Source organism: Triticum urartu, chromosome 4 (genome assembly GCF_003073215.2).
Source record: "Triticum urartu cultivar G1812 chromosome 4, Tu2.1, whole genome shotgun sequence".
Lineage (NCBI taxonomy): Eukaryota > Viridiplantae > Streptophyta > Magnoliopsida > Poales > Poaceae > Triticum > Triticum urartu.
The window spans coordinates 89,746,711-89,774,080 of record NC_053025.1 but is presented as its reverse complement, the minus strand read 5'-3'; the positions used below and the strand labels follow the sequence as shown (position 1 = coordinate 89,774,080).

Below are 27,370 nucleotides of genomic sequence, written 5' to 3'. Positions count from 1 at the left end.
AGCGCCCGCATCCACCGCCAACTCGCCGCCCGCGCGGCCGAGTAGACGCGGCCCTCAACTCCGGCGAGCGCCGCCCGCCACCAGGACGACGCCGCCCTCACCAGCAGAGGCCGCCGCCTCAAACCCTAGGCCCGAGCCCGAGCGACGTCGCGGCCGAGGGCCTCGCCGCCACCCTCATCGGCGGTTGCGCGAGGGACCCGGCGCCCGTCCCCGACGGCGGCGAGGAGAGGAATCGAGAAGGGGAGGAGACGGACGGGGAGGTTGGTCGCCCTCAAGAGGACAACGCGAGGGAGAGGGAGGGACAAAAAAAGAAAAAAAGAAAAAAGAGAAAAGAAAAGAAAAAAGGAAAAAAAATAAACAAAGATCAACTACCTCTGAAAAACCAGAGTTCAACCAAAGGACAGTCCTATCTTCGGTTCTAGCATACTTAGCCAAAATATTACTAACAGTATTTTGGCTACGGGTAACATGGGAAACACAAGTTCTGCGAAGACTCCTCATATGCTTGATCTCTCCCACCAAGGAAGCAAAGTTTGATCTGTCCATATTCTTATCGTTGATCATGTTAACTGTTGCAAAAGAATCCACCTCCAGATGTATGGAAATCTCTATTCTTTGGATAGCGGCCTATAACCCTTTCATGCAAGCACAAAGTTCCGATATCAAGACATTCCTGCATGAAAAAAGCCTGTCACGACGGACCGTGCCAGCACTTGCTCGACCATCAGTAGTCCATGACCCATCAGTTCACCCGTGAAAAAATTATCTGCAGACAGCAACGTACTACGTAGTATTCACTCCATCCGAAATTACTCGTCAAAGGAATAGATGTATCTAAACGTATTTTAGTTTTATATGCATTTACTTTTATTCATTTTTCGCGACAAATAATTCTGAATGAAAGCAATGCGACCATGCTCTGTTCTTGCCATAGTTTATAATAAAAAAAAATAAGACCAACCCAAGAGCTAACCCTCATTGGCTTTTCTTTATAGGAGAAACTCCGTGAGCACCATGCGCCCGTGTCCGGGCTCGAACTCGGATGGGCTGGCAGTAACCTCAGCTGCACAACCAACGGGTCGACGCCCCGTCCTCGCCACAGATCATAATGAGCTCACCACAGCAGCCTTGCATGCCAGGAATGCGATGCTTTGGTGATTAGTACTCCCTTCGTTCCAAATTACTTGTCAAAGAAATAAATATATTTAGAACTAAAATACGAATTAAAATACATCTAGATACATCCATATCTGCGACAAGTGAGATGCGGGGAACCATTTGAGTTTTTTAACCAAGTTGGCATAAAGATTACTGCTAGTACAAGTTTGTGTACTATCATCACAGAAGCACAGGCAGTCAGGCATAGGGATATAAATTAAACGACATGTCGACTCGACTCTGAATCAGAGTGCAGTACCGACGGTGGAATCGTTGACACACGGGGGTTCTTGCTCGCCAAGGTAGCGACCATGTACGTAGGTACCACTTTCTTTAATGCTTGCTCACGATCGACGGCGACGAGGCGCTGCGTGCCGCCGCTGGGGCCCGCCACCACCTCCGCCTCGGGTGCCGTGACAGGGGATCCGGCTGCTAGGATATGCCATTTGTACTTTGCGATGGGAATCATGAGCCCATGTTGAGTCCAGTCATGCAAAAGTTTAAAAATGTTCGTGAGTTTTTTTTAAATGTGATCATGACCATGTGCTGTACACTAATTAACCGAGCGTCATATGAGTTCATGACCATATGTCGTACACTGATTAAACACGGGTAGCTCGTTTCACTATTTTTTGAATTCGATCGCCACAAAGCACCAAACTCTACTTGTTGACGCGACATCCCTCTTGTGCATATTAGGAATTAATTTATATTTATACCTCTATATCTATCCCTACTAATAAAATAGGAACCACTTCTGCCCGTCTGTTATGCTATTTTACGGAAAACCCAAGACATTTTGTATAATCAACCCGCAATCCACCTATAAGTGACAGAAAAACTTTTCTTTCTTTCATGGGGCTTGGCCACGCTATGGGCCTTGCCCCCTTGGGCCGGCGCACTTAATGAGTTGCTTCTATTTCTTTTTTTTCCATTGTTTTTCTCTTATTTTTTTCTATTTTGTGTTTCCTTTTTATTTCATTTTTATTCTTCTTTTTATTTTTTAAATATTGTTTGCAATTGAAAAATATTCTAGTTTCAAAATTTTGTTCACAATTTTAAAAAATATTCATAGTTTTTATTTTCTTTTTCATATTTTCATAAACTGCACATGTTTTGCAAAAATTCATTTAAAAAAATATGTTCACAACTCAAAACAATTCAAAATTTCAAAGAAGTTCATGTTTTTTAAAATTTTGTTCGCTTTTTTTCAACTTTGTTTACAATTTTTTAAAAATGTTCATATTGTGAAAAGTGTTCACGTTTTAAAAAAATCACTTTTTAAAAAACAATCACATATTTTGGGAATTAGAAGCTTGTTCGTGATTACAAAAAATGTCTTATTTTCAAAAAAATTGGTAACTTTTCCAAATTTTGTTCACTCTAAAATTGTTCACATTTTAAGAATCATATTTTTTTAAAGTTTCAATACAAAAAACAACCGAAAAAAGAAAGACAACTTGCAGGAAGAATGGGCAGGCCCATTTTTCGCCTGCCTTCAGCAAAAGCTCCTCAATTTGATGCTCACAGGAGCTCCCGGTCTAAAGCTACACTAGTGGTTGGGGCCCTCCATTGCGGGCCTCTTGAGAGGTAGATGGGCGGTGCCAGGTGAGAATTTGCCCCTTCCGATTAGTTTTAGGCGATATATGTCGTACAGGTGCATGCAAGCAATGATATGCTTCAAATCAGAGCCAAAATATAGACTATGAAAGCAATGTCAGATGCAAACATAACAATAAGATAGAGCAGTACAAATGCAGTGCACATTATCACGCTTTGGACGAAAGAGATACAAATTATGGGAGAAAAGTAGCAGCATAAATATAATTCATGATGTAAATTTACAAGCATGCATATATCAACATTTAGGCATTTAGCCCTGGAATGAAAATTTGCAGTTTCAACAGAAAACAAATATCATAAGTGAAAGGTTGTTTGCACCAAGAGGTGTTGATCCCTAGATCCTTCAGGTTTCACCGACCTTCTGAACCTGTAATAGCACAAATTAGAATGTAACCTGAGTGTAATGAAATGCAACCTTATTACTGGCCTAATGATTTCAAGGCATTAATACAACAAACCATCTCAGGAAAGATCCAACATTATTCCCAAGAAGAAGCAGTTTCCAAAACAGCAAGATGTATGTATGTCACCAGGAACTTTAGTAGTGCAAATGGATATAAATGTGCCTTGTACAAAACGTGAAATCATGTATGTTTGCGTCCTCCAAAGGTGAAACGGTTCACGGTAAGGCTAGCTTTCATTTACCGAAAGCAAGATAAACCTGCTTACTTTTGTACTCTATGTAGTGATGAGTTAGTATGTGGATATGAACCAGAACATAAATGCTAGTAAGATTTTTGTACTTTATGTCCTTTTGTGAAAGATGAAATCATTTCCAGCAAACTACAAACTGACAACTTGCTTGAAGTACTACAAATAGCATCCAATATGAGTAAAATGTATATTTCACTGTGTAGCTTCTGTGGCAACAAAACAGCTCCTATCTAAAGCAGAAATCACATGCTAATCCGCCTAGCCATATGTACATGACCAACTGGAAAGCCAATTCATAGCTAACCTAGTAGTTCATTTAAGACAACATATACAGGTATATCGTTTGAAGAAAGTCGTGATGACTGAACCTTTTAATGGGACAACATGCGAGATCCTCAACAACTGAATGTACTATCAGTCGTGATGACTGAACCTTTTATTCTATGTGTCTTACTGCAGCATGACAATGACAATAAAGAATAAGACTATAAGGTGGCTGGAATGGAAAGTCTAACTACAAAGTAGTACCAACTTGCACGGACGGGAACTTGGTGCTCTCGGGTACCCGCGCACCCTATATGTGCCAAAAAAATAGTAATTAAAAAATCAGAAAATTCCAAATCTTTTTTTGGAATCAAACATGATCAGGTATTGTACTCATATAAACAGTTTGGACAAAAAATGATTTATATTAACTTCAGGGCAAAAAAGACAAGTTTATGACGATAATATAGCGTGTATAGTACTTATATATAGCGTTTTTTTTTTGCTACAACGGAAGTCATTCTCTGACCAATCTTTTTGTATGACTACAATATTTGATCATGTTTGATACCAAAAAATATTCGGAATTTTTTAAACTTTTTTTGAATTACTATTTTTTTTGCATATAGGGTGCGCTGGTACCCAGGTTCTCCTTCATATTTTCCCAACTTGCACTCATTTAAGATTATTTGAGCTTGGTTTCAGAAATTGCAACAAGAACATATATTAATAGAAAAATGCCATGTAAAGTACCCAACAAATTAACTGGTTACAAACATCATCTGGCCAAAGTTTTGTCCATTACCCAATAAAAATAAAAAAGTAGCTGGTGTACAGGGGTTGTAAGAACCTCTCAAGCACATCTTACTGGTGCTGCTATTATGTTCATGAGATGACTCTTGAACTAATCGCACAATACCAGTTGAGGAATTGGAGAAAAGCAACACATAAACATTCGAAACGAAATCAGATTATGACAAACATTTCAAGTAGACTACAAGAACCTGCAGTACCATGAGCGTGTATTTTTACCATAGATTCTTAGTTCACGGTAGGATATATACCTCTAGCCTCATTTACATACACACTGTATAGGATACTTCAAAAGTGTGCAGTATGAATTAGATCTGTGGAACTAAATATGCGGATTTGGTAAGTTTGAAAGAGGTGATGCTTATAGAGGAGAGAAATCATGGTACCTGGTCAGATCTGCGGCAATTAAAAATGGGCTCGACAGGTGAAACAGCGTTGTGTTGGTGGTGGGTTTCATCCGGCCTCTTGGTGCAGGAGTCAAACGAAATCATAACGTCTTGCTGGTGGGTTGGAGCTTGGACCGGCCGGTTGAGGCGGCAACGCTTGCACAAACCAATGGTGCTCGCATAACTCTGCTTCTTAACATATAATTCTACAATTAGCAAAGGGTTAAAACTATTAGGATTCTAGACCAGCAAAAACCAGGCAACTCGAAAATTAGCAAAGCAGAATACCTAAACATGAGAAAACATATAGTTGTTTTCTACTTTTCTAAGAAAATTTAGATCTCTGCTACCAGCTTGAAAGCTCGAATCATTCAACTGAATCCAAGGTGCTGATACTACTAACCTTGAGATTTTCGGTGACATCCCCAGTTTTCTGGTGTGTGGACAAAGCATACCTTAACACATCACCTAAATCTTTAATAGGTGGTCCAAACATCAGTACTCATGTATCCAAGAGCATGGATCCGAGAGGAGAAGGTTGGGTCAGCAATCTAAATCCTGATGTACTGACGATTCACCCATGAGTTTCCTTTATCGAGATTGAAGGTAATAAAAAAGACATGCATTAGATAATGTAAGAGAGAACAATTCGTCAAAAAAAATGTAAGAGAGAACAATCTGAAAACTAAGAAGAACTCAAAGTCTGAAACTTTTGTTAGTTGAATAATAATAATAATAATAATAATAATAATAATAATAATAATAATAATAATAAGGAATAACATGACAAAGAATGCACTTTTATAAGCTTAAATTATGAAGAGAACAACGGATTTTGAACTATCCACACTCCTAAGAGGCCCAATTAAATAATACTGCTTGAATTTCCCTGCGGCGATCATGGTGAAGAGTGCCATCCACACTCTTCAGAAGCCCAATTTTGCACCATTGTCCATTAAAGCATACTCCATAAGTTCAGGAAGCAAATGCAAGAGATATATAGGTGAATCTTTGCATCCACCATCCAGTCTTGGTATGCTTGAGGTACGGTGCTAAATCTCAGGTATCTAGTTTACCAGGTGTCCAAGAAGGATGGGGATAACAAACATTAAGATGCCAGCTTCCAGCTTACATAGCAGAGACCTGTCAGAGTGCATTTTTTGTCAGACACATTTCACAGACTGAACTTTTCTATCAATGAGTGCAAGGGTTCAGCCAGTGAACTACTCAATCTTCTCACAAAAAATGAACTACTCAATCAGATATTCAGAATGCATCAAGTGAACATTTGAAGATCTCATTAATGAACAGCTAAGTATGCTGTAGAGGTAATCGAGATGCACCAATGAACTCCACAGTCCATTTCCATTCACAGGCAGTTAAGCACATGTCGTCGTCTAGAATATAAATCTAGTAACTATTATTAGATGAAAAACGGAAAAATCTTACAGCGCTATGACCCACATGGACAATAAACAGTGTCTATATCTTTTTATACTAATCAAGAAAACTCCACTACTACACAGGAATGAAATAACAGAAATGAATTCAATATGTATATATTCATTAAACCATGATGAACTCCTAGTTTCGGCCTTTCCTAGGCCTGTAAGAGTCGACCAAAAATTGCATTACCAAAAAATCAGCGGCTGCAGCGGCCAGGATGTGGTTACTACAGAGACAGGGTCGTATAAGTCGTAACTAAGAATTCAAGGGCTAGCTGCCGGAAAAAAAATGTGGGCCCTAAATAGGAAAAAAGAAAACAATCTCCTACCTAATGTTGGTAAACTTTACAAACATGCATGTGAAGAAAATCATATGACGATAGCTTTTCTATGTGTAGGGCTTGGCTGTGAAGCAAGCTGGAACAGGCTATCAAATACAGTATGTAGTAACTAAAGCAACTAACTTATCCACCTCTTCATCCTTGGAAGCCCTCATATTGAAAAGTAAATGCATGAACAAGGTCCAAGTTTAAGCATCAGAAAAAATTTAGAAGAAAAAGATGACAACAAACCAATTCTTGCCTGATGGATTTCATCATTTTGCTCTTCATACGCTCCCTCAAATCCCACATCATGCCCTCCTCCTATAGGAGATTTTCAAATATGTGAATGTCAGACATGTATTAGTTCGGAGATGCACATATAGGTTGCAGTTCGTACCATGAACAGTTAGTCAACCAAATCTGCGGAATCGAGCAGGGGGAGAGGGAGAGGGGAATGCGGAAGAAAAGAGGGGCCATAGCACCTTGGCCATGGTCGCCGTGCTTGCCGTCCGTGCGTGGAGCAGCCCGTGCCCATCTAGAGGTAGCCGGCCCATGCTTGGTCGCAGCCAGCTACAGGCGTTGACGACCTGCGTGAGAAAACAAATCAGACTTGTGCGAGTAATAGCAACGCAGCATCCAAATTGAATCGAACCGAACCAAGGGGAGAAGAAGATGGGTGTGAGAGGAGCTTGTTGATAGCGAAACTCTGTCGCGTCGTCGCCGGAGAAGAACCTCGCAGAGCAGCCTGGACCCTCTCCTGGCGAACTCTGGCCACGAAACACCACGCTTCCCTCGTCCGGCCTCCCCTCTCTCCCTCTCCCACCGGCCACCGCGGCCACGGAACGCCATGCCGCCCTCGTCCCGCCTCCCATCTCGCCCTCGCCCTCCGCCCATCGCGGCCACGGAAAGCCGCGCTGCCCTCGTTCGGCTCCCACCCCCCCTGTCTCGTTCCGGCAACGGGGCACGTCGGCGATGTGGATTTGGCGGAGGCGGAGGCGGCGGCAAATCGGCAGGGAAGAAACGACAGAGAGGATTGCGTGTGTGGGTTAAGCCTTCGTGGGAAAGGCAACAGGCATCGCCCTTTCTTTCTTCCTTAATCGCTGCCTTTTTTTTCCTCCTCAATATCGTTCCTAGACAGGTGGCATCGCTCATTGGTCGCCCAGCAAGTGCACCTTATTGTTTTGGATGCCCGTACCAAGCTGATGGTTGTCTGTGTTAATGTTGGGTTAGCTCCATATAATAAGGGGTGATGGAGATTCAATTTGAAGCAAGCTGCATCATACAGATGGAGCGAGCCTGTTTTGCCTGCCTGGTTGCTAGAAAACAAATAATAAGAAAAATAAAGCTACATGAGGTGGCAAAAAATCCGATCACGTGACTTCAAATGGCTCAATTTTTGGTACTTACCATGTTAGTGGCTTCTTGAGATTTTAGAATAACGCAATTTTAAATATTATAATGTTTACGAACAATTTTCATATGAATTTTGGAGGATTAGGATTCCGTATTTTTTTAAATATGATTGTTTAATTCATAAGATTTAATATGATGAAACTCTATCATTATCACTATCTCTCTTCCTACATTTATTCGTCCGTCCCTCTATCTATTTTGTGAGATTTCAGGAGTCTGGGGGATGAAGGTGGTTCGATTGATAGATGCAATCGACGGGTCACCCTCCGAGTCGTTCGATTGCTCACTCCTAACTGTTCGTTCTCACTCATGTCCTCTTTATTCAGTTTCTCTTTCTGTGGATTTCAGCTGCTTGCAGAGAGTAATTCTGGCGATGAGCTATTCTATAACTGTTTTTTTTTCTTAAACGGTAAATGTGGGGAAGCACCCCACCTGAAACGGAGATTTCACTGAAAATACAAGAGTGCAAGGGCACAAAGGGGGTACAGCCGCACATGGCAGCAAAAAATGTAAGAAAACTGAACGTAGCTATGCTCTCCGGTTGGAAGAAACTGTTCAAGAAAAAGTCAGGAATGTGTAAATATGTAAGCTTTTCCCCTTTTCTGCTTTACCTCCTTGTAAAACTAGGTTGGCATGTCAGCTTTAGATTGTTCAGGTTCCCGTAAAAAAAAGCTTTAGATTGTTCAGATAAACATACACACGCAGGAATGCAACCAAAGAACTCCATTTTATTATGAGCAAGAGGATCATACAAGACCTATCAACATCATCACTTCATTCTTGCTAAGAGTTATGACCCCTTGCCTACTCCCAAGCCCATCTATCTTTTACCAAGATGTATCTCCATGCAAACTTACTCAGAGACGCGAAGCAGGATGAGGCCTGGTGCACTGTTGGTTGTTAACCCATCCCAGCATACCATGCTGATTGTCGTATATCACAAGCATATCCCGCATTGTAGCGTCTGCAAAACAAAAGATCAAAATGGAGATCATTACAAGCATGTATGCCTGATGCACTAGTTTCAGAAAATGGAACATGTTTGTCAAGTTCAGACCTCCAATTAAGATCCGTCGGTCTCCATCAGGGATCTGCGTTCCGTTGAGGATGGCCAAGCACCAATTATTGCTTCTCTGGCATAAATTTGCAAGGACGTGTTAGCTTCTGTAATTTGCCGTTTCACTCTTTGCAGTCAATCGAGTCATCAAACGTTTACCGTGTGGATGAGGTAGTTCATAGCAGGGATATGCATGGCAATTTTGTTGTGAAACTGCAATGAAAGTGGCTTGAACAACCTCTTAACCTCGTCAATAGATTTGAATTTCCAGCACTGTGGCAGGTCATCATCATGCACCTCCCTATGTGAACTGCCGATCATATCTTGCACCTGCAAGATCCAAATGCCACGACTTGCATGTTACATGTCTCTATCCAAATGCATGGGCACCATGATGCAGTGCGGTTCAATAAATACCGTATGAACAAAGGGATTGTATATCCGGGCAGGTATGTAGGTGTAGGTGGTACTGTTAGGTTGATCTCTATCCCGTTCGAACCCAACGGGTGGAACGGGCCCTTGACTCGCGCCCTGATTGGGGGCGCCCAACCAAACCATGGTTGGTGGGCCCCTGTGACCCGCGCTATATAACAGAGGTGGGGGCCGGGGCACGACTTACGAGGTTGAACGCTGCCACCAACCCCACCGAATACTCCCTACCGATCTAGGGTTAGCGCGGTGCTCACGGGAAGCTCCACTACCACCGCCATCCACTCTCTGTCATCACCGCCGTCGCCATCCACCATGGCACCTCGGCGGGATCATCGACTCAGAGAGAAGGTAGGTTTACCGGAATCACTAGCCTATATCGATCCAAAGCATGCTATCAATGGTATCAGGCCATGCTAGGCTAAGATTTTCGGTAAAAAGAATATACAGAGAAAGACAGATCCCCCTCCCCCCAACGAACCCTAGATAGGGCAAAGAAAAATTCCTCAATGGAGAAAGTAGCGCCGCTGTCATGGCCGTGCCGTTCCTCTCGATCCGGATGGGCATCGGCATGCCGAGCCATTCAGAAGAAGAACACGGGCAGGGGGGCACCACGCCTTCGCCGCTGCCTAAAGAACAGACCCCGTCGGGGCAAAGGGCAACGCAACCAATCCATTCGACGGCGGCGCGCTTCCCGCAAGGGAAAACGCGCTACCGGCGAAGGGGCTGACCACGGCGCCGCCGTCGGGTGATCCACCGTCGTCATATTTAGTGGAGCAGAGGAGGGCTAGACTTCACGTCTTTCTCTGCCACTGGCTCGCGATGGACGGGGAGAACAGGAAGGAGAAGGAAAAGACCGCGCGGCGCGGTTGCCGTCGACGCCGGCGCCGGCGCCCTGGCGCGGCGAGGTGGCGCTCGACGCCGTCGCCGGTGGAAGGACGCGGCGCGGTGGTCAGGCGACCTGCACGAGACCGCGAGAGCAAGGAAAAAAGAGAAGGGACTCGCGCGCCGCGGTGGTGCGTCACACGTCGCCGGCGGCCGGCGTGGCCCGCAACCCTCGAAGAGAGAGAGACGAACGGGGGCGGGCGTAGAGACGTGCGAGCGGCGCGGGGGGAAAGAGGGTTTGACTGAGGCTGCGCTCGACTCTCCCTCGCTCACCGTTTTGTTCGGGAGAAAAGCGTGGATGGTCGTCCGATCGCAATGAACGGCCATGATGAAAACCCTAATTCCGAACTGGGCCGATGGGCCGAAAGTGGAGAAGGCCGGCTGCAGCCGCTGGCGGGCGTTGGGCCGGGCCGTTTTTGGCCAGGCGCGACGCGCTGACGCGCAGAGTGCGCGTGAGCAGGCCACAGGCCAGCTGCATTTTTTTTATATATATAGTTTTCTGTCCAGTTTTCTGGGCAGATTCTAAATAGTTTTTCTATGCAATTTTTCCAACGAAAATTGTGTTTAGAAAATAGAAAAGATATTAAAAAAAGTAGAAAAGTATCTGGAAATAGAAAAGTAAAATTTTCAGAAAAAGAAAAGTTCATGAATTTTATAAAGGACATAATAAAGTTCATGAATTTTGTTTTAGTAACATAAAAGTTTCTATAAAATGTAAAAAGTTCATGAATTTTTATTCATGTTTTTCCGCTGCGTAAATAATCAGTGCTCTTTTACAAAGAAAATAAAAGTTTATATAGTATTAGTTTTTAAGAGCATGTTAAAGTGATTATTAAAGTGATGAATATGATTATGTTATTTTTATGACCAACGTTGTTAATAACATGATCATGCTTTATTATTTAAATTAAAGGTGCTCTTTTAAAAAGTGAATAGAACTAAAGTAAAAGATTAAATTATTGCTTCTCTAATGCATTTTTGAACCAACCGGTTAAAATTTCTTAGAGAGTAAAAGAGTAGATAATTGTTTTTGAATAGAATATTGTAAAGCTTCTGTGCAAAGTAAAAGTTTTATCATCCAATTAAATTGGAACCAACGGAAAAATTTAATTGAAAGAAATGTTCTTAGTAATTTTTTCCCCTACGGGTGAAATAAGATGCAGATAGTTTCTGCTATGACAAAAGAAAGATATTTGTTTAAAGTTAAAATATGGTATTGTTATTTTCTGACCAATGTTGATGATAACAGTACTATAATTCTATGAGTCTTATGTTCAAAAGTTCAAATCTCTGATAAATTTTGTATCAAAGTGACCTTTTTTCAGAGAATTTGATAAAGACTGAGAAATGTATATTGCTAGTTTTCCGCTGCAATAAAGTTGATGATGATTATTATTTCTTAGCAAAGTTGTTTAATAGAAATACTATCATCACATTGTTTATGAGTTATATGCATTATTTCCATTTCCGCCCAACGGTGATATGGAATTAATGTTGAAGAATGAGTTTTATTCTAATTCTACCACAACGGTGATTTAGAGTATAAAAAGGAAGTTTTACAAAAGTTTAATGTGCATATTTTTTAACCAGACCAACGTAGGGTTATTTTTATGCTCATTATTGTTGATTATTGGCTATGTTTTCTCAGACTAAAAGTTTTTCATGCTTTCATTCATGAAAGCAAATGGCTGGGTACTTGTGGCCCGAAAGATGACCAGGAAAGGTCATAACATGAGGAAGTATGTTCTCTCTAAAGAATGACATCAAAAGAAAAAAGATAGATCATTGAGAGTCTTGGTTGATGAATGTCCTTCATGTACTCTCTATGAAGAAGATTTCTCAGTCAACATGATTTGAGATGAAACAAGCAACATGTGTGTTTAATTTGACCAACGTCGGATCAAGCATGTGTGTCAAAGACCATTCGGATTTATTCCTAAATTTGATGATTGAATATGCAGTCAAAAGAGCCAATTCTGGCATTCATATTCCCTTACAGGGAATTACCCGCATGGCGGGAAAAGATATTATGTCAAAAATCCCGTATGGCGGGAGAAATTTTGGCAAGAGAAAGATATGATAACTCATGTGTTTTTTAATGTATCTCATTCTAGGAGAAAAGAATGGAGTAGCTGAAAGGTGCAACCGTACACTTATGGATATGGTGCGCAGCATGATGAGTTATTCCAACTTGCCACTGGGATTATGATGGAGGGGCTTAAAACCGCCATTCACATTCTCAATAGAGTGACAAGCAAGTCGGTGCCCAAAACACCGTACGAGCTATGGACAGGAAGGGTGCCCTCCCTACAACACTTCAGGGTGTGGGGGTGCCCTGCTGAGGTCAAAATGTTTAATCCAAACATTGCAAAGTTAGATCCCAAAATAGTGAGTTGCCACTTCATTGGCTATCCAGACAGATCAAAGGGTTTTCGTTTCTACTGCCCAGACAGATATACAAAGTTTGTAGAAACGAGACATGCAGTCTTCTTAGAGGACGAAATGATGAGGGGAAGCTTGGTAGCTCGGAAAATTGATCTTGAGGAGAAGAGGGTGCATGCACCTAATCCGATGATTCAAGAGCCATTTTTCTCACTACCAGTTGCAACTCCACCCATGACAACTATGGGGGTAGACCCGGAACCTGTCCGTCAGGAGTCGACTGAACCCGTTGTTGAGCATGAAAGGGAGGTGCAACAACAAATTTTAGAAGCAGTGCCAGAAGTTGAGGCACAGAATGTGCCAGAAACTGAGGCCCTTAGAAGGTCTACAAGACCTAGAAAGTCAGCTATTTCTACTGACTTTAAAGTTTATAACACAGAAATGGTTCATATGGAAAAAGATCCCACCTCATATGAAGAAGCCATGAGAAGCCCTCATTCATCGAAGTGGATGAAGGCAATGGAAGACGAGATGAAATCGATGAGTTCCAAAGATGTTTGGGACTTAGAGGAAATTCCTAAAGGAGCCAAAACAGTAGGCTGTAAATGGGTCTACAAAATTAAGTATGACTCTAAAGGGAATATAGAAAAGTATAAAGCACGACTCATGACAAAAGGATTTACACAAAGAGAAGGGATAGATTACAATGAGACATTTTCTCCAGTCTCATGTAAGGATTCCTTCAGAATCATAATGGCATTAGTTGCTCATTTTGATTTAGAGTTACATCAAATGGATGTTAAGATGACATTTCTGAATGGTGATTTAAAAGAAAATGTCTACATGAAACAACCTAAGGGTTTTATCATGGAAGGCAAGGAAAATATGGGATGCAGCCTGAAGAAATCCATTTATGGATTAAGACAAGCCTCTCGGCAGTGGTATCTAAAGTTTAATCAAACGATTAAAAGTTTAGGATTAAAGAAAAAAATTGAGGATAACTGCATTTATGCAAAGTTTAAAATAGGAAATATATTTTCCTAATCTTGTATGTGGATGATATCCTACTTGCTAGCAGTGATGTTAGTCTACTACAAGAAACAAAGAAGTTCTTATCCTCAGATTTTGACATAACAGATCTTGGTGAAGCATCATATGTTTTGGGCATAGAATTCATCAAGATAGGAACAATGGAGTCTTAGGACTATCGCAGAAAGCATATTTAGAAAAGGTTCTTAAAAAGTATAATATGCATGCGAGTAAAGCCACACCTGCTCCTATAGTCAAGGGCGATAGTTTTAGGAAATTCCAATGTCCCAAGAACCAGTACGAGATCGATCAAATGAAAGCAGTACCATATGCTTCGGCAGTTGGCAGCTTACTGTTGGGGAACGTAGCAGAAATTCAAAATTTTCCTACGTGTCACCAAGATCTATCTATAGAGAAACCAGCAACGAGGGGAAGGAGAGTGCATCTACATACCCTTGTAGATCGCTAAGCGGAAGCGTTCAAGAAAACGGGGTTGAAGGAGTCGTACTCGTCATGATCCAAATCACCGGAGATCCTAGTGCCGAACGGACGGCACCTCCGCATTCAACACACGTACAACCCGGTGACGTCTCCCATGCCTTGATCCAGCAAGGAGAGAGGGAGAGGTTGAGGAAGACTCCATCCAGCAGCAGCACAACGGCGTGGTGGTGGTGGAGGAGCATGGTGATCCAGCAGGGCTTCGCCAAGCACCGCGAGATATGAGGAGAAAGAGAGGTAGGGCTGCGCCAACAAGAGAAGAAACTTCGTCTATGGGCTGCTCCTTTGCCTCCACTATATATAAGGGGAGAGGGGGGCTGCGCCCCCACCTAGGGTTCCATCCTAGGGGCGGCGGCCAGCCCAGATCCCATCTGGTGGGGCGGCCAAGGGGAGGGGGAGAGGGAGGCGCACCAGGCATGGTCCCTAAGGCCCATCTGCCCTTAGGGTTTGCCCCCCTCCTCCCCTTAGGCGCCTTGGGCCCTGGGGGGGCGCACCAGCCCACCTGGGGCTGGTCCCCTCCCACACTTGGCCCATGCAGCCCTCCGGGGCCGGTGGCCCCACTTGGTGGACCCCCGGGACCCTCCTGGTGGTCCCGGTACGTTACCGATAAAACCCGAAACTTTTCAGGTGACCAAAACAGGACTTCCCATATATAAATCTCTACCTCCGGACCATTCCGGAACTCCTCGTGACGTCCGGGATCTCATCTGGGACTCCGAACAACATTCGGTAACCACATACAAACTTCCTTTATAACCCTAGCGTCATCGAACCTTAAGTGTGTAGACCCTACGGGTTCGGGGACCATGCAGACATGACCGAGACGTCCTCCGGTCAATAACCAACAGCGGGATCTGGATACCCATGTTGGTTCCCACATGTTCCACGATGATCTCATCGGATGAACCACGATGTCGAGGATTCGATCAATCCCGTATACAATTCCCTTTGTCTAGCGGTATTGTACTTGCCCGAGATTCGATCGTCGGTATCCCGATACCTTGTTCAATCTCGTTACCGGCAAGTCTCTTTACTCGTTCCGTAACACATCATCCCATGATCAACTCCTTGATCACATTGTGCACATTATGATGATGTCCTACCGAGTGGACCAGAGATACCTCTCCGTCACACGGAGTGACAAATCCCAGTCTCGATTCGTGCCAACCCAACAGACACTTTCGGAGATACCCGTAGTGCACCTTTATAGCCACCCAGTTACGTTGTGACGTTTGGCACACCCAAAGTATTCCTACGGTAACCGGGAGTTGCACAATCTCATGGTCTAAGGAAATGATACTTGACATTAGAAAAGCTTTAGCATGCGAACTACACGATCTTGTGCTATGCTTAGGATTGGATCTTGTCCATCACATCATTCTTCTAATGATGTGATCCCGTTATCAATGACATCCAATGTCCATGGTCAGGAAACCGTAACCATATATTGATCAACGAGCTAGTCAACTAGAGGCTTACTAGGGACATGGTGTTGTCTATGTATCCACACATGTATCTGAGTTTCCTATCAATATAATTCTAGCATGGATAATAAACGATTATCATGAACAAGGAAATATAATAATAACTAATTTATTATTGCCTCTAGGGCATATTTCCAAGAGTCTCCCACTTGCACTAGAGTCAATAATCCAGTTCACATCGCTATGTGATTAACACTCAAGGTCACATCCCCATGTGACTAACACCCAAGAGTTTACTAGAGTCAATAATCTAGTTCACATTACCATGTGATTAACACTCGATGAGTTCTGGGTTTGATCATGTTATGCTTGTGAGAGATGTTATAGTCAACGGGTCTGAATCTTTCAGATCCGTGTGTGCTTTACAAATCTCTATGTCATCTCCCAGATGCAGCTACCACATTCTATTTGGAGCTATTCCAAATAACTGTTCTACTATACGAATCCAGTTTACTACTCAGAATAATCTGGATTAGTGTCAAAGTACCCTTTACGACGAACTCTTTTACCACCTCCATAATCGAGAAAATTCCTTAGTCCACTAGTTACTAAGGATAACTTTGACCGCTGTCCTGTGATCCATTCTTGGATCACTCTTGTACCCCTTGACTGACTCATGGCAAGGCACACTTCAGGTGCGGTACACAACATAGCATACTGTAGAGCCTACGTCTAAAGCATAGGGGACGACCTTCGTCCTTTCTCTCTATTCTGCCGCGGTCAGGTTTCGAGTCTTACTCAATGTTCACACCTTATAACACAGCCAAGAACTCCTTCTTTGCCGATCCCATTTTGAACTCCTTCAAAATCTTGTCACGGTATGTATTCATTTGAAAGTACTATTAAGCGTTTTGATCTATCCTTATAGATCTTAATGCTCAATACTCAAGTAGCCTAATCCAGGTTTTCCATTGAAAAACACTTTTTAAATAACTCTGCATGCTTTCCAGAAATTCTACATCATTTCCGATCAACAATATGTTAACAACATATACTCATCGGAAATTCTATAGTGCTCCCACTCACTTCTTTGGAAATACAAGTTTCTCATAAACTTTGTATACACCCAAAACTTTGATCATCTCATCAAAGCATACATTCCAACTCCGAGATGCTTACTCCAGTCCTTAGAAGGATTGCTGGAGCTTTGCATACTTGTTAGCATCTTTCAGGATTGACAAAACCTTCCGGTTGTATCACATACAACCTTTCCTCAAGAAAATCGTCGAGGAAACAATGTTTTGGCATCCTGTCTGCAAGATTTCATAAATAATGCAGTAATCGCTAATATAATTCCAACAGACTCTTAGCATCGCTACGAGTGAGAAAGTCTCATCGTAGTCAACTCCTTGAACTTGTCGGAAAACATCTTAACGACAAGTTGAGATTTCTTAATGGTGATACTCACCATCATTGTCCGTCTTCCTTTTAAAATCCATATGCACCTAACAGCCCTACGACCATCAAGTAGTTATTCCAAAGTCTACACTTTGTTTTCATATATGGATCCTCTCTCGGATTATATGGCCTCGAGCCATTTTGGAATCCAGGCCCACCATCGCTTCTCCATAGCTCGTAGGTTCATTATTGTCTAGCAACATGACTTCCAAGACAGGATTACGTACCACTCTGAAGTAGTACGCATCCTTGTCATCCCACAAGGTTTGGTAGTGACTTGATCTGAAGTTTCATGATCACTATCATAAGCTTCTACTTCAATTGGTGTAGGTGCCACAGGAACAACTCCCTGTGCCCTGCCACACACTAGTTGAAGAGACGGTTCAATAACCTCATCAAGTCTCCACCATCCTCCCACTCAATTCTTTCGAGAGAAACTTTTCCTCGAGAAAGGACCCGATTCTAGAAACAATCCCTTATTGCTTTCGGATCTGAGACAGGAGGTATACCCAACTGTTTTGGGTGTCCTATGAAGATGCATTTATCCGCTTTGGGTTCGAGCTTATCAGCCTGAAACTTTTTCACATAAGCGTCGCAGCCCCAAACTTTTAAGAAATGACAGCTTAGGTTTCTCTAAACCATAGTTCATATGGTGTCATCTCATCGGAATTACGTGGTGCCTTATTTAAAGTGAATGTGGTTGTCTCTAATGCCTAACCCATAAACTATCGTGGTAATTCGATAAGAGACATCATGGTATGCATCATATCCAATAGGGTGCAGTTATGATGTTCGGACACACCATCACATTATGGTGTTCCAGACTGTATTAGTTGCGAAACAATTTCCACAATGTCTTAATTCTGTGCCAAACTCGTAATTCAGATATTCATCTCTATGATCATATCATAGATATTTTATCCTCTTGTCACGACGATCTCTCACCTTCACCCTGAAATTACTTGAACCTTTCAATAATTCAGACTCGTGATTCATCAAGTAAATATACTCAACATCTACTCAAATCATCTGTGAAGTAAGAACATAACGATATCCACTACACGCCTCAGCACACATCGAAATGTATTACTTCCAACAAGTTGCTTTCTAGTTCCATTTTACTGAAAACGAGGCTTTCAGTCATCTTGCCCATGTGGTATGATTTGCATGTCTCAAGTGATTCAAAATCAAGTGAGTCCAAACGATCCATCTGTATAGAGTTTCTTCATGCATATCTACCAACAAACATGGTTCGCATGTCTCGATCCTTTCAAAAATGAGTGAGTCCAAAGATCCATCAACATGGAGCTTCTTCATGCGTTTTATACCAATATGACTCAAATTGCAGTGCCATATTTGTGTGGTATTATCATTACTATCTTATACCTTTGGCATGAAAATGTGTATCACTACGATCGGGATGGTATTATTCAAATAAAGAGAGTAACCATTATTCTCCTTAAATGAATAACCGTATCGCGATAGACATAATCCAATCATGTCTATGCTCAACGCAAACACCAATCTCGATGGTAGAGGGAGCGTGCGATGTTTGATCAACCTTGGAAATACTTCCAACACATATCGTCATCTCACCTTTTAGCTAGTCTCCGTTTATTCCGTAGCCTTTTGTTTCGAGTTACTAACACTTAGCAACCGAACCGGTATCTAATACCCTGGTGCTACTAGGAGTACTAGTAAAGTACACATTATAATGCATATCCAATATACTTCTGTCGACCTTGCCAGCCTTCTCATCTACCAAGTATCTAGGGTGGTTCTGCTTCAGTGATTGTTCCCCTTATTACAGAAGCACTTAGTCTCGGGCTTGGGTTCAACTTTGGGTTTCTTCACTAGAACAACAGCTGATTTGCCGTTTCATGAAGTATCCCTTCTTGCCCTTGCCCTTCTTGAAACTAGTGGTTTCACCAACCATCAACAATTGATGCTCCTTCTTGATTTCTACTTTTGTGGTGTCAAACATTGTGAATATCTCAAGGATCATCATATATGTCCCTGATATATTATAGTTCATCACGAAGCTCTAGCAGCTTGGTGGTAATGACTTCGGAGAACCATCACTATTTCATCTGGAAGATCAACTCCCACTCGATTCAAGCGATTGTTGTACTCAGACAATCTGAGCACAAGCTCAACAATTGAGCTTTTCTCCCTTAGTTTGCAGGCTAAGAAAATCCTCGGAGGTCTTATACCTCTTGACGTGGGCACGAGCCTGAAATCCCAATTTCAGCCCTCGAAACATCTCATATGTTTCGCGACGTTTTAAAACTTCTTCGGTGCCTCAACTCTAAACCGTTTAACTGAACTATCACGTAGTTATCAAAATGTGTATGTCAGATGTTCGCAACATCCACAGACGACGTTCGAGGTTCAACACACTGAGCGGTGCATTAAGGACATAAGCCTTCTACTGTCTGCATAATTTCTAATATCAACTTTCAACTAATTTTTCTCTAGGAACATATCTAAACAGTAAAATTAAAGCGCGAGCTATGACATAATTTGCAAAATCCTTTTGACTATGTTCAGGATAAACAAGTTCATCTTATGAACTCCCACTCAGATAGACATCCCTCTAGTCATCTAAGTGGTTACATGATCCGAGTCAACTAAGCCGTGTCCGATCATCACGTGAGACGGACTAGTCATCATCGGTGAACATCTTCATGTTGATCGTATCTACCATACGACTCATGCTCGACCTTTCGGTCTCTTGTGTTCCGAGGCCATGTCTGTACATGCTAGGCTCGTCAAGTTAACCTAAGTGTTTCGCATGTGTTCCGAGGCCATGTCTGTACATGCTAGGCTCGTCAACACCCGTTGTATTCGATCGTAAGAATCTATCACACCCGATCATCACATGGTGCTTCGAAATGATGAACTTTCGCAACGGTGCACAGTTAGGGAGAACACTTCTCTTGAAATTTTAGTGAGGGATCATCTTATTTAAGCTACCGTCGTTCTAAGCAAATAAGATGTATAAACATGATAAACATCACATGCAATCAAATAATGACATGATATGGCCAATATCATATTGCTCCTTTTGATCTCCATCTTCGGGGCTCCATGATCATCATCGTCATCGGCATGACACCATGATCTCCATCATTGTGTCTCCATGAAGTTTTCTCGCCAACTTATTACTTCTACTACTATGGCTACCGGTTAGCAATAAAGTAAAGTAATTACATGGCGTTGTTCAATGACACGCAAGTCATACAATAAATAAAGACAACTCCTATGGCTCCTGCTGGTTGTCATACTCATCTACATGCAAGTCGTGATTCCTATTACAAGAACATGATCAATCTCATACATCACATATCATTCATCACATTCTTCTTTGCCATATCACATCACATAGCATACCCTGCAAAAACAAGTTAGACGTCCTCTAATTGTTGTTTGCATGTTTTACGTGGCTGCTATGGGTTTCTAGCAAGAACGTTTCTTACCTACGCAAAAACCACAATGTGATATGCCAATTGCTATTTACCCTTCATAAGGACCCTTTTCATCGAATCCGATCCGACTAAAGTGGGAGAGACAGACACCCGCTATCCACCTTATGCAACTAGTGCATGTCAGTCGGTGGAACCAGTCTCACGTAAGAGTACGTGTAAGGTCGGTCCGGGCCGCTTCATCCCACAATGCCGCCGAATCAAGATTGGACTAGTAACGGTAAGCATATTGAACAAAATCAACGCCCACAACTACTTTGTGTTCTACTCGTGCATAGAAACTACGCATAGACCTAGCTCATGATGCCACTGTTGGGGAACGTAGCAGAAATTCAAAATTTTCCTACGTGTCACCAAAATCTATCTATAGAAAAACCAGCAACGAGGGGAAGGAGAGTGCATCTACATACCCTTGTAGATCGCTAAGCGGAAGCGTTCAAGAAAACGGGGTTGAAGGATTCGTACTCGTCGTGATCCAAATCACCGGAGATCCTAGTGCCGAACGGACGGCACCTCCGCGTTCAACACACGTACAGCCCGGTGACGTCTCCCATGCCTTGATCCAGCAAGGAGAGAGGGAGAGGTTGAGGAAGACTCCATCCAGCAGCAGCACAACGGCGTGGTGGTGGTGGAGGAGCATGGTGATCCAGCAGGGCTTCGCCAAGCACCGCGAGATATGAGGAGAAAGAGAGGTAGGGCTGCGCCAACAAGAGAAGAAACTTCGTCTATGGGTTGCTCCTTTGCCTCCACTATATATAGGGGGAGAGGGGGGGCTGCGCTCCCACCTCGGGTTCCACCCTAGGGGCAGCGGCCAGCCCAGATCCCATCTGGTGGGGCGGCCAAGGGGAGGGGGAGAGGGAGGCGCACCAGGCATGGGCCCTAAGGCCCATCTGCCCTTAGGGTTTGCCCCCCTCCTCCCCTTAGGCGCCTTGGGCCCTTGTGGGGGGGCGCACCAGTCCACCTGGGGCTGGTCCCCTCCCACACTTGGCCCATGCAGCCCTCCGGGGCCGGTGGCCTCACTTGGTGGACCCCCGGGACCCTCCTGGTGGTCCCGGTACGTTACCGATAAAACCCGAAACTTTTCCGGTGACCAAAACAGGACTTCCCATATATAAATCTTTACCTCCGGACCATTTCGGAACTCCTCGTGACATCCGGGATCTCATCCGGGACTCCAAACAACATTCGGTAACCACATACAAACTTCCTTTATAACCCTAGCGTCATCGAACCTTAAGTGTGTAGACCCTACGGGTTCGGGAACCATGCAGACATGACCGAGACGTCCTCCGGTCAATAACCAACAACGGGATCTGGATACCCATGTTGGTTCCCACATATTCCACGATGATCTCATCGGATGAACCACGATGTCGAGGATTCGATCAATCCCGTATACAATTCCCTTTGTCTAGCGGTATTGTACTTGCCCAAGATTCGATCGTCGGTATCCCGATACCTTGTTCAATCTCGTTACTGGCAAGTATCTTTACTCGTTCCGTAACACATCATCCCGTGATCAACTCCTTGATCACATTGTGCACATTATGATGATGTCCTACCGAGTGGGCCCAGAGATACCTCTCCGTCACACGGAGTGACAAATCCCAATCTCGATTCGTGCCAACCCAACAGACACTTTTGGAGATACCCGTAGTGCACCTTTATAGCCACCCAGTTACGTTGTGACGTTTGGCACACCCAAAGTATTCCTACGGTATCCGGGAGTTGCACAATCTCAGGGTCTAAGGAAATGATACTTGACATTAGAAAAGCTTTAGCATGCGAACTACACGATCTTGTGCTATGCTTAGGATTGGGTCTTATCCATCACATCATTCTTCTAATGATGTGATCCCGTTATCAATGACATCCAATGTCCATGGTCAGGAAACCGTAACCATATATTGATCAACGAGCTAGTCAACTAGAGGCTTAGTAGGGACATGGTGTTGTCTATGTATCCACACATGTATCTGAGTTTCCTATCAATATAATTCTAGCATGGATAATAAACGATTATCATGAACAAGGAAATATATTAATAACTAATTTATTATTGCCTCTAGGGCATATTTCCAACACTTACAGTATGCACAAGTGTGCACTCGCCCTGACTTAGCTTTTATCACCGGGGTACTCGGTAGATATCAAGAGAATCCAGGCATGGAGCACTGGAAGATGGTAAAGAAAGCATTGCGTTATGCGCAAGGCACGAAGGACTACATGCTAATATACAGGAGAAGTGATTCCCTAGAGATAAAAGGGTATTCAGACGCAGATTTTGCGGGGGACAGAGATGATAGAAAATCCACGTCAGGACACGTCTTCACTCTCGCTGGGGGAGCTATTTCGTGGAAAAGCTCCAAACAGTCGATAGTTGCATCATCCACGATGTATGCAGAATTCATAGCATGCTTCTAAGCCACGGGGCAGGCGATATGGCTAAAGAAATTTGTACCCGACTTGAAAGCGGTAGATTGTATTCACAAACCACTAAAGATGTACTGCGACAACCAACCCGCAGTATTTTACGCTCACAACAACAAGTCGAGTAATGCTGCCAAAACAATAGAGATAAGGTATTATGTTGTGAAAGATAAAATCCAGGATCAAACTATAAGTCTCGAGCATATAAGGACAAAGGATATGCTTGCGGATCCGCTAACGAAAGGCTTACCACCCAATGTGTTCAAGGAACACTTAGCCGGCATGGGTTTAAGGGAAAGCCTTATGATTCCTGGATAGGCCCAAAAGGAACAGAATTTGCTTCTGAACATAACGTATGTTGTAGCTGTATGATTCTAACGGCAATTAAGCTGTGACGATGAAACATGCTCTATGTACCAATATGTGATGAGACAAAAAAACTAGAAAGTATAAAGTTAAAAGTAAAGTTGAGATCAAGGGGGAGAATGTTAGGTTGATCTCTATCCCGTTCGAACCCAACGGGTCGAACGGGCCCTTGACTTGTGCCCTGATCGGGGGCGCCCAACCAAACCATGGTTGGTGGGCCCCTGTGACCCGCGCTATATAACAGAGGTGGGGGCTGGGGCACGACTCACGAGGTTGAACGCTGCCACCAACCCCACCGAATACTCCCTACCGATCTAGGGTTAGCGCGGTGCTCACGGGAAGCTCCACTACCACCGCCATCCACTCTCTGTCATCACCGCCATCGCCATCCACCATGGCACCTCGGCGGGATCATCGACTCAGAGAGAAGGTAGGTTTACCGGAATCACTAGCCTATATCGATCCAAAGCATGCTATCAGGTACCACTGTCAAAGACAGCATTCACTCCATGCTTGTATATCTGCTGTCCATTCAGGTGTAGTGTTGCTTGACCAGGTGAGTAGAAAAGTCTGCAACAAATAGTCTTGTATAAATGTTTAGAACCAAGTGAAAAGAAAACAAGTACTCCCTCCGCAAACTAATATAAGAGCGTTTAGAACACTACTTTAGTAATCTAAACGCTCTTATATTAGTTTACAGAGGGAGTATCAACGATATAGTTTTCTAACTATACAATCCCTTTCGACTATTAGATATTACAGTTATGCAAGGCTAGCAGGGGAGCAAAAACCAAAAACTGAAATTGGCACCCAAAACTTCAACTAATGATCATAAACAAGCTCTTGAAATTGATAAGCAATGGTGCTTACTCGTATTTTCTCATGGGTGCCCAGGTTATGCCTTCCAGGTCAAACTGCTCCCCAAAGGAGAGGTAGCCCCCTCCATCCTTGCCAAGGCAATGCCCAATGATGTTCTTGGTGATCATCTTGTTCAGCATGAGTTGTGGGACAAAACCTACCGTTCCCATCCCAAGACCAAGGATGCCATCTACGGGCGATGTTTCTTTCTGTGGTAGCTGGTTGTATCCACATCTGCGCAAAATGAAAGGTGAAAAATCATCAACATCCAAGTCCAGTAAGCATTGAACTGACAGTGAACGGTCAGTATCTTACCCGAAGGCAATGAAACTGGATTTTTCATTTCCCCTGAGAGAGATCGTGTCAATGGAGATGACACCGTCTGTCGTCCCATCAAGGTATTGAATTTGGTAGTGGCATTGATGTGGCTTCTGATGTGGGCATTGAGGGTTATTACCTGCCAGGTCTTTCCGTAGTGCATCACAGTACTTGTGTTGACATTCCATCTTCAAGTTGCTAAGTTGTGGCGAGTAATGTGGGTGTTTTAGATGCTGGAAAAATCAAGCACAAAACAAAGATTATGCCAAGATTGCAGTACATTTTTTGCCAATAACCTTGGACAGAACAGAACACTTGGCATCAAACACAAATGCTACAGTAGTAAGATAGTATGTGATATCACAGAATTGAGTGTTGTTACCCGGGTGCAGTGCTGGCAGCCGAGTTGCGGGTGGTGACACTCCAGCCAGGTGAGGTTGCTGCCGGTGTCGATGTCCAGGAAGTAGGGCTTCGGATGTTTACCAATCTTCATCGTTACATAGTAGTGGCTGCAATGGTACAGAAAAACGTGTCAAATATACGGAGAAAGAAAACTTCAAGCCTGAGAAGGACGATCAAAGCTTGTCAATTGCCATGTAAAGATCAGAGAAACATACATACCCGACAGGGTAGACGTTGCCATGGAGCGGGAGGGTGATGACGGAGGAGGAGGATGGCACGAGTGGGAGCAGGAGCAGGAGGAGAGCGATGATTGGAGACCACATGGCAGCCATGGTGGGGGGAGAAGGCAGCAGTGTGATTTGAAACTCTGCTTCTCTGGATGGTGCGAACAGGGTGGTCAGGTATTTATAGCCGTTGGCTTCAGAGCTTAATTTCCTCCACTGCTTTGTAGTACGCCTTAGTTTATTTTCCTTTGCATTTTTTGTGGCTTTAATGTTGATTTTCTTCTCAAGTGAAGTTGTATTCGGGCTTAGCAACTTATGCAGGGCGGGGGTTCATAATGTATAGTTATGTTTTCAAAAATAGTATACCCCTGCCTTTCCTAATGAGCAAATGGCTTAGAGTTCCCTGACTATTACATCCTTGTTTAAAACAACGGAATTTTCCAAAATTCTAGCAGGAATAGAACAAATTTATATCAAATTCCATGTGTTCCAACTGAGACTCAGTGAAATTTAGGCCAGCAAGAAGATTAAGTCACAAAGAAATGGATTTACATAATTATAATTTATATCACTCGATTGAAAACAGCGGTTGGCTGGAGCACAAGGGGTGGTGATATAACTATACCAGCCATCCATTTTTAAGAATTCACACAAATAAATGACCAGTAAATTGTGATGAGGTGCATGCTACTCAAAATTAGTGATATGTTTACTTATTTTTAGGCTAAATATGATGCAAACATTCCCATGAAGATACTGCATAGAAGATACAGTACATTTTAAATAAATGATGGCATGCCAATGATACATGTCTAGCAAACTAATGGGCATCACATTTTGTTCTACTTAGCTGTACATGATACACATATGCAATGCAACCTCTAGATATGTGCATATATTTACTGCATAAATTTTAAAATTGTGTGAACATATAGTGTACATCTGAAAATAGTGGTCCATTTCAGTAAGATAACCGCAAAACTCGCAAGTCTTTTCCCAGAATGTAAGAGTAGAAAGGTTCTCATATCTGTTTTGGTCATTCTTTAAGCACACGCTCCACAATTATGTTCACAGAGAAAGGATATATGGTGCTAGATTGCAAAATATGTACTAATGGCTCACTGTGGAAACCTCAGAAATAGATAAGGATATGGAGACGGTTTCAGTCTCTACTCCAGCAAGCAACAATTGTTTTGATATTAGAAATATATGGAAGCAAACACAATACTATTAAGACAAATATGATACTATACATGAATTGACAACTAACACTGTTGTAACTCATGTCCTATCACATTTTTTTTGAGCAAAATGTCCTATCACAATTCACAAGGTCATTTACAATATATGACACAACAGAATGGACATTGCAATTATAAAAATCTTCGATACTGAATTTTGATCTTGATACTCATGTGGAAACTGAAGTGCAAATGACTACAAGGTTTTGAATTTTGTATGTGTCATGAGATAAGAGTAGCAAATTGTTGTTAATCACAATCTCACACCATCCTTGCTGCAAGGCATCATTTCTACTCTGTTAATATTTTTAAGGTTTCTCAGAATTGACAATTAATCCATATTAAAAAATATATGCTATTTTAGCATACTACTCACTCTTGAAACAAGAGTTTGAGTTATCCCGTCTATGTGGACGAGGCTGGTCAGGAAAGTATACAGTTACAGGCTTACAGCAGACCTACTCACATGTTGCATGCCTGGTCCAGTGGAACATTCAGTTCTGAGTCTGACAAAGCATAGCAATCTTTCGAAAATATTGAAAAGCATGAAAGCATCAGATATATTGTGTATAAAAGAATTGGAGTTAAAATAAATGGGATGTTACCATCTTATTGCGAATAGGAGGAGCATACAGGTTAGTGACATGCTATTTGTCTCCACTACATGCTCATCCTTGTTTCCATATACCCCATCTAGGCATGTTAAGACAGAGCAGACTTTATTTGGATGCCAGTAGCGGCATCCAGTTAGATGGTTGCAAATGACTTGGTTTGTATCTCACCTTGAATAATTCATTATATTTAG

General features: G+C 42.8%; 2 protein-coding genes across 5 annotated transcripts; both read right to left on the bottom strand.

Annotated features, from left to right (window-relative positions):
* Positions 1-2,897: 2,897 nt before the first annotated feature.
* On the bottom strand, positions 2,898-7,856 carry LOC125550832. Of its 4 annotated transcripts, none has more exons than XM_048713930.1 (7): positions 7,324-7,839; positions 7,149-7,253; positions 6,926-6,987; positions 5,975-6,041; positions 5,302-5,487; positions 4,899-5,104; positions 2,898-3,148 (listed from the first exon to the last, which is right to left on the bottom strand). In XM_048713930.1, the coding sequence occupies exons 1-5, from the start codon at positions 7,816-7,818 to the stop codon at positions 5,473-5,475; spliced, it is 744 nt and encodes a 247-aa protein (XP_048569887.1). In that variant the 5' UTR covers positions 7,819-7,839; the 3' UTR covers positions 2,898-3,148; positions 4,899-5,104; positions 5,302-5,472. The 4 variants fall into 4 exon arrangements, with proteins under 4 accessions (XP_048569887.1, XP_048569888.1, XP_048569885.1 ...); XM_048713931.1 differs by lacking the exon at positions 2,898-3,148 and adding an exon at positions 3,611-4,009; XM_048713928.1 differs by lacking the exon at positions 2,898-3,148 and having other exon boundaries at positions 3,611-5,104.
* Positions 7,857-8,936: 1,080 nt separating this feature from the next.
* Positions 8,937-25,454, bottom strand: LOC125553609 (aspartic proteinase Asp1-like). The gene is made up of 9 exons (XM_048717369.1): positions 25,320-25,454; positions 25,081-25,207; positions 24,696-24,931; positions 24,393-24,614; positions 24,000-24,092; positions 9,554-9,599; positions 9,296-9,466; positions 9,137-9,212; positions 8,937-9,043 (listed from the first exon to the last, which is right to left on the bottom strand). The coding sequence occupies exons 1-9, from the start codon at positions 25,430-25,432 to the stop codon at positions 8,937-8,939; spliced, it is 1,191 nt and encodes a 396-aa protein (XP_048573326.1). The 5' UTR covers positions 25,433-25,454.
* Positions 25,455-27,370: the final 1,916 nt, after the last annotated feature.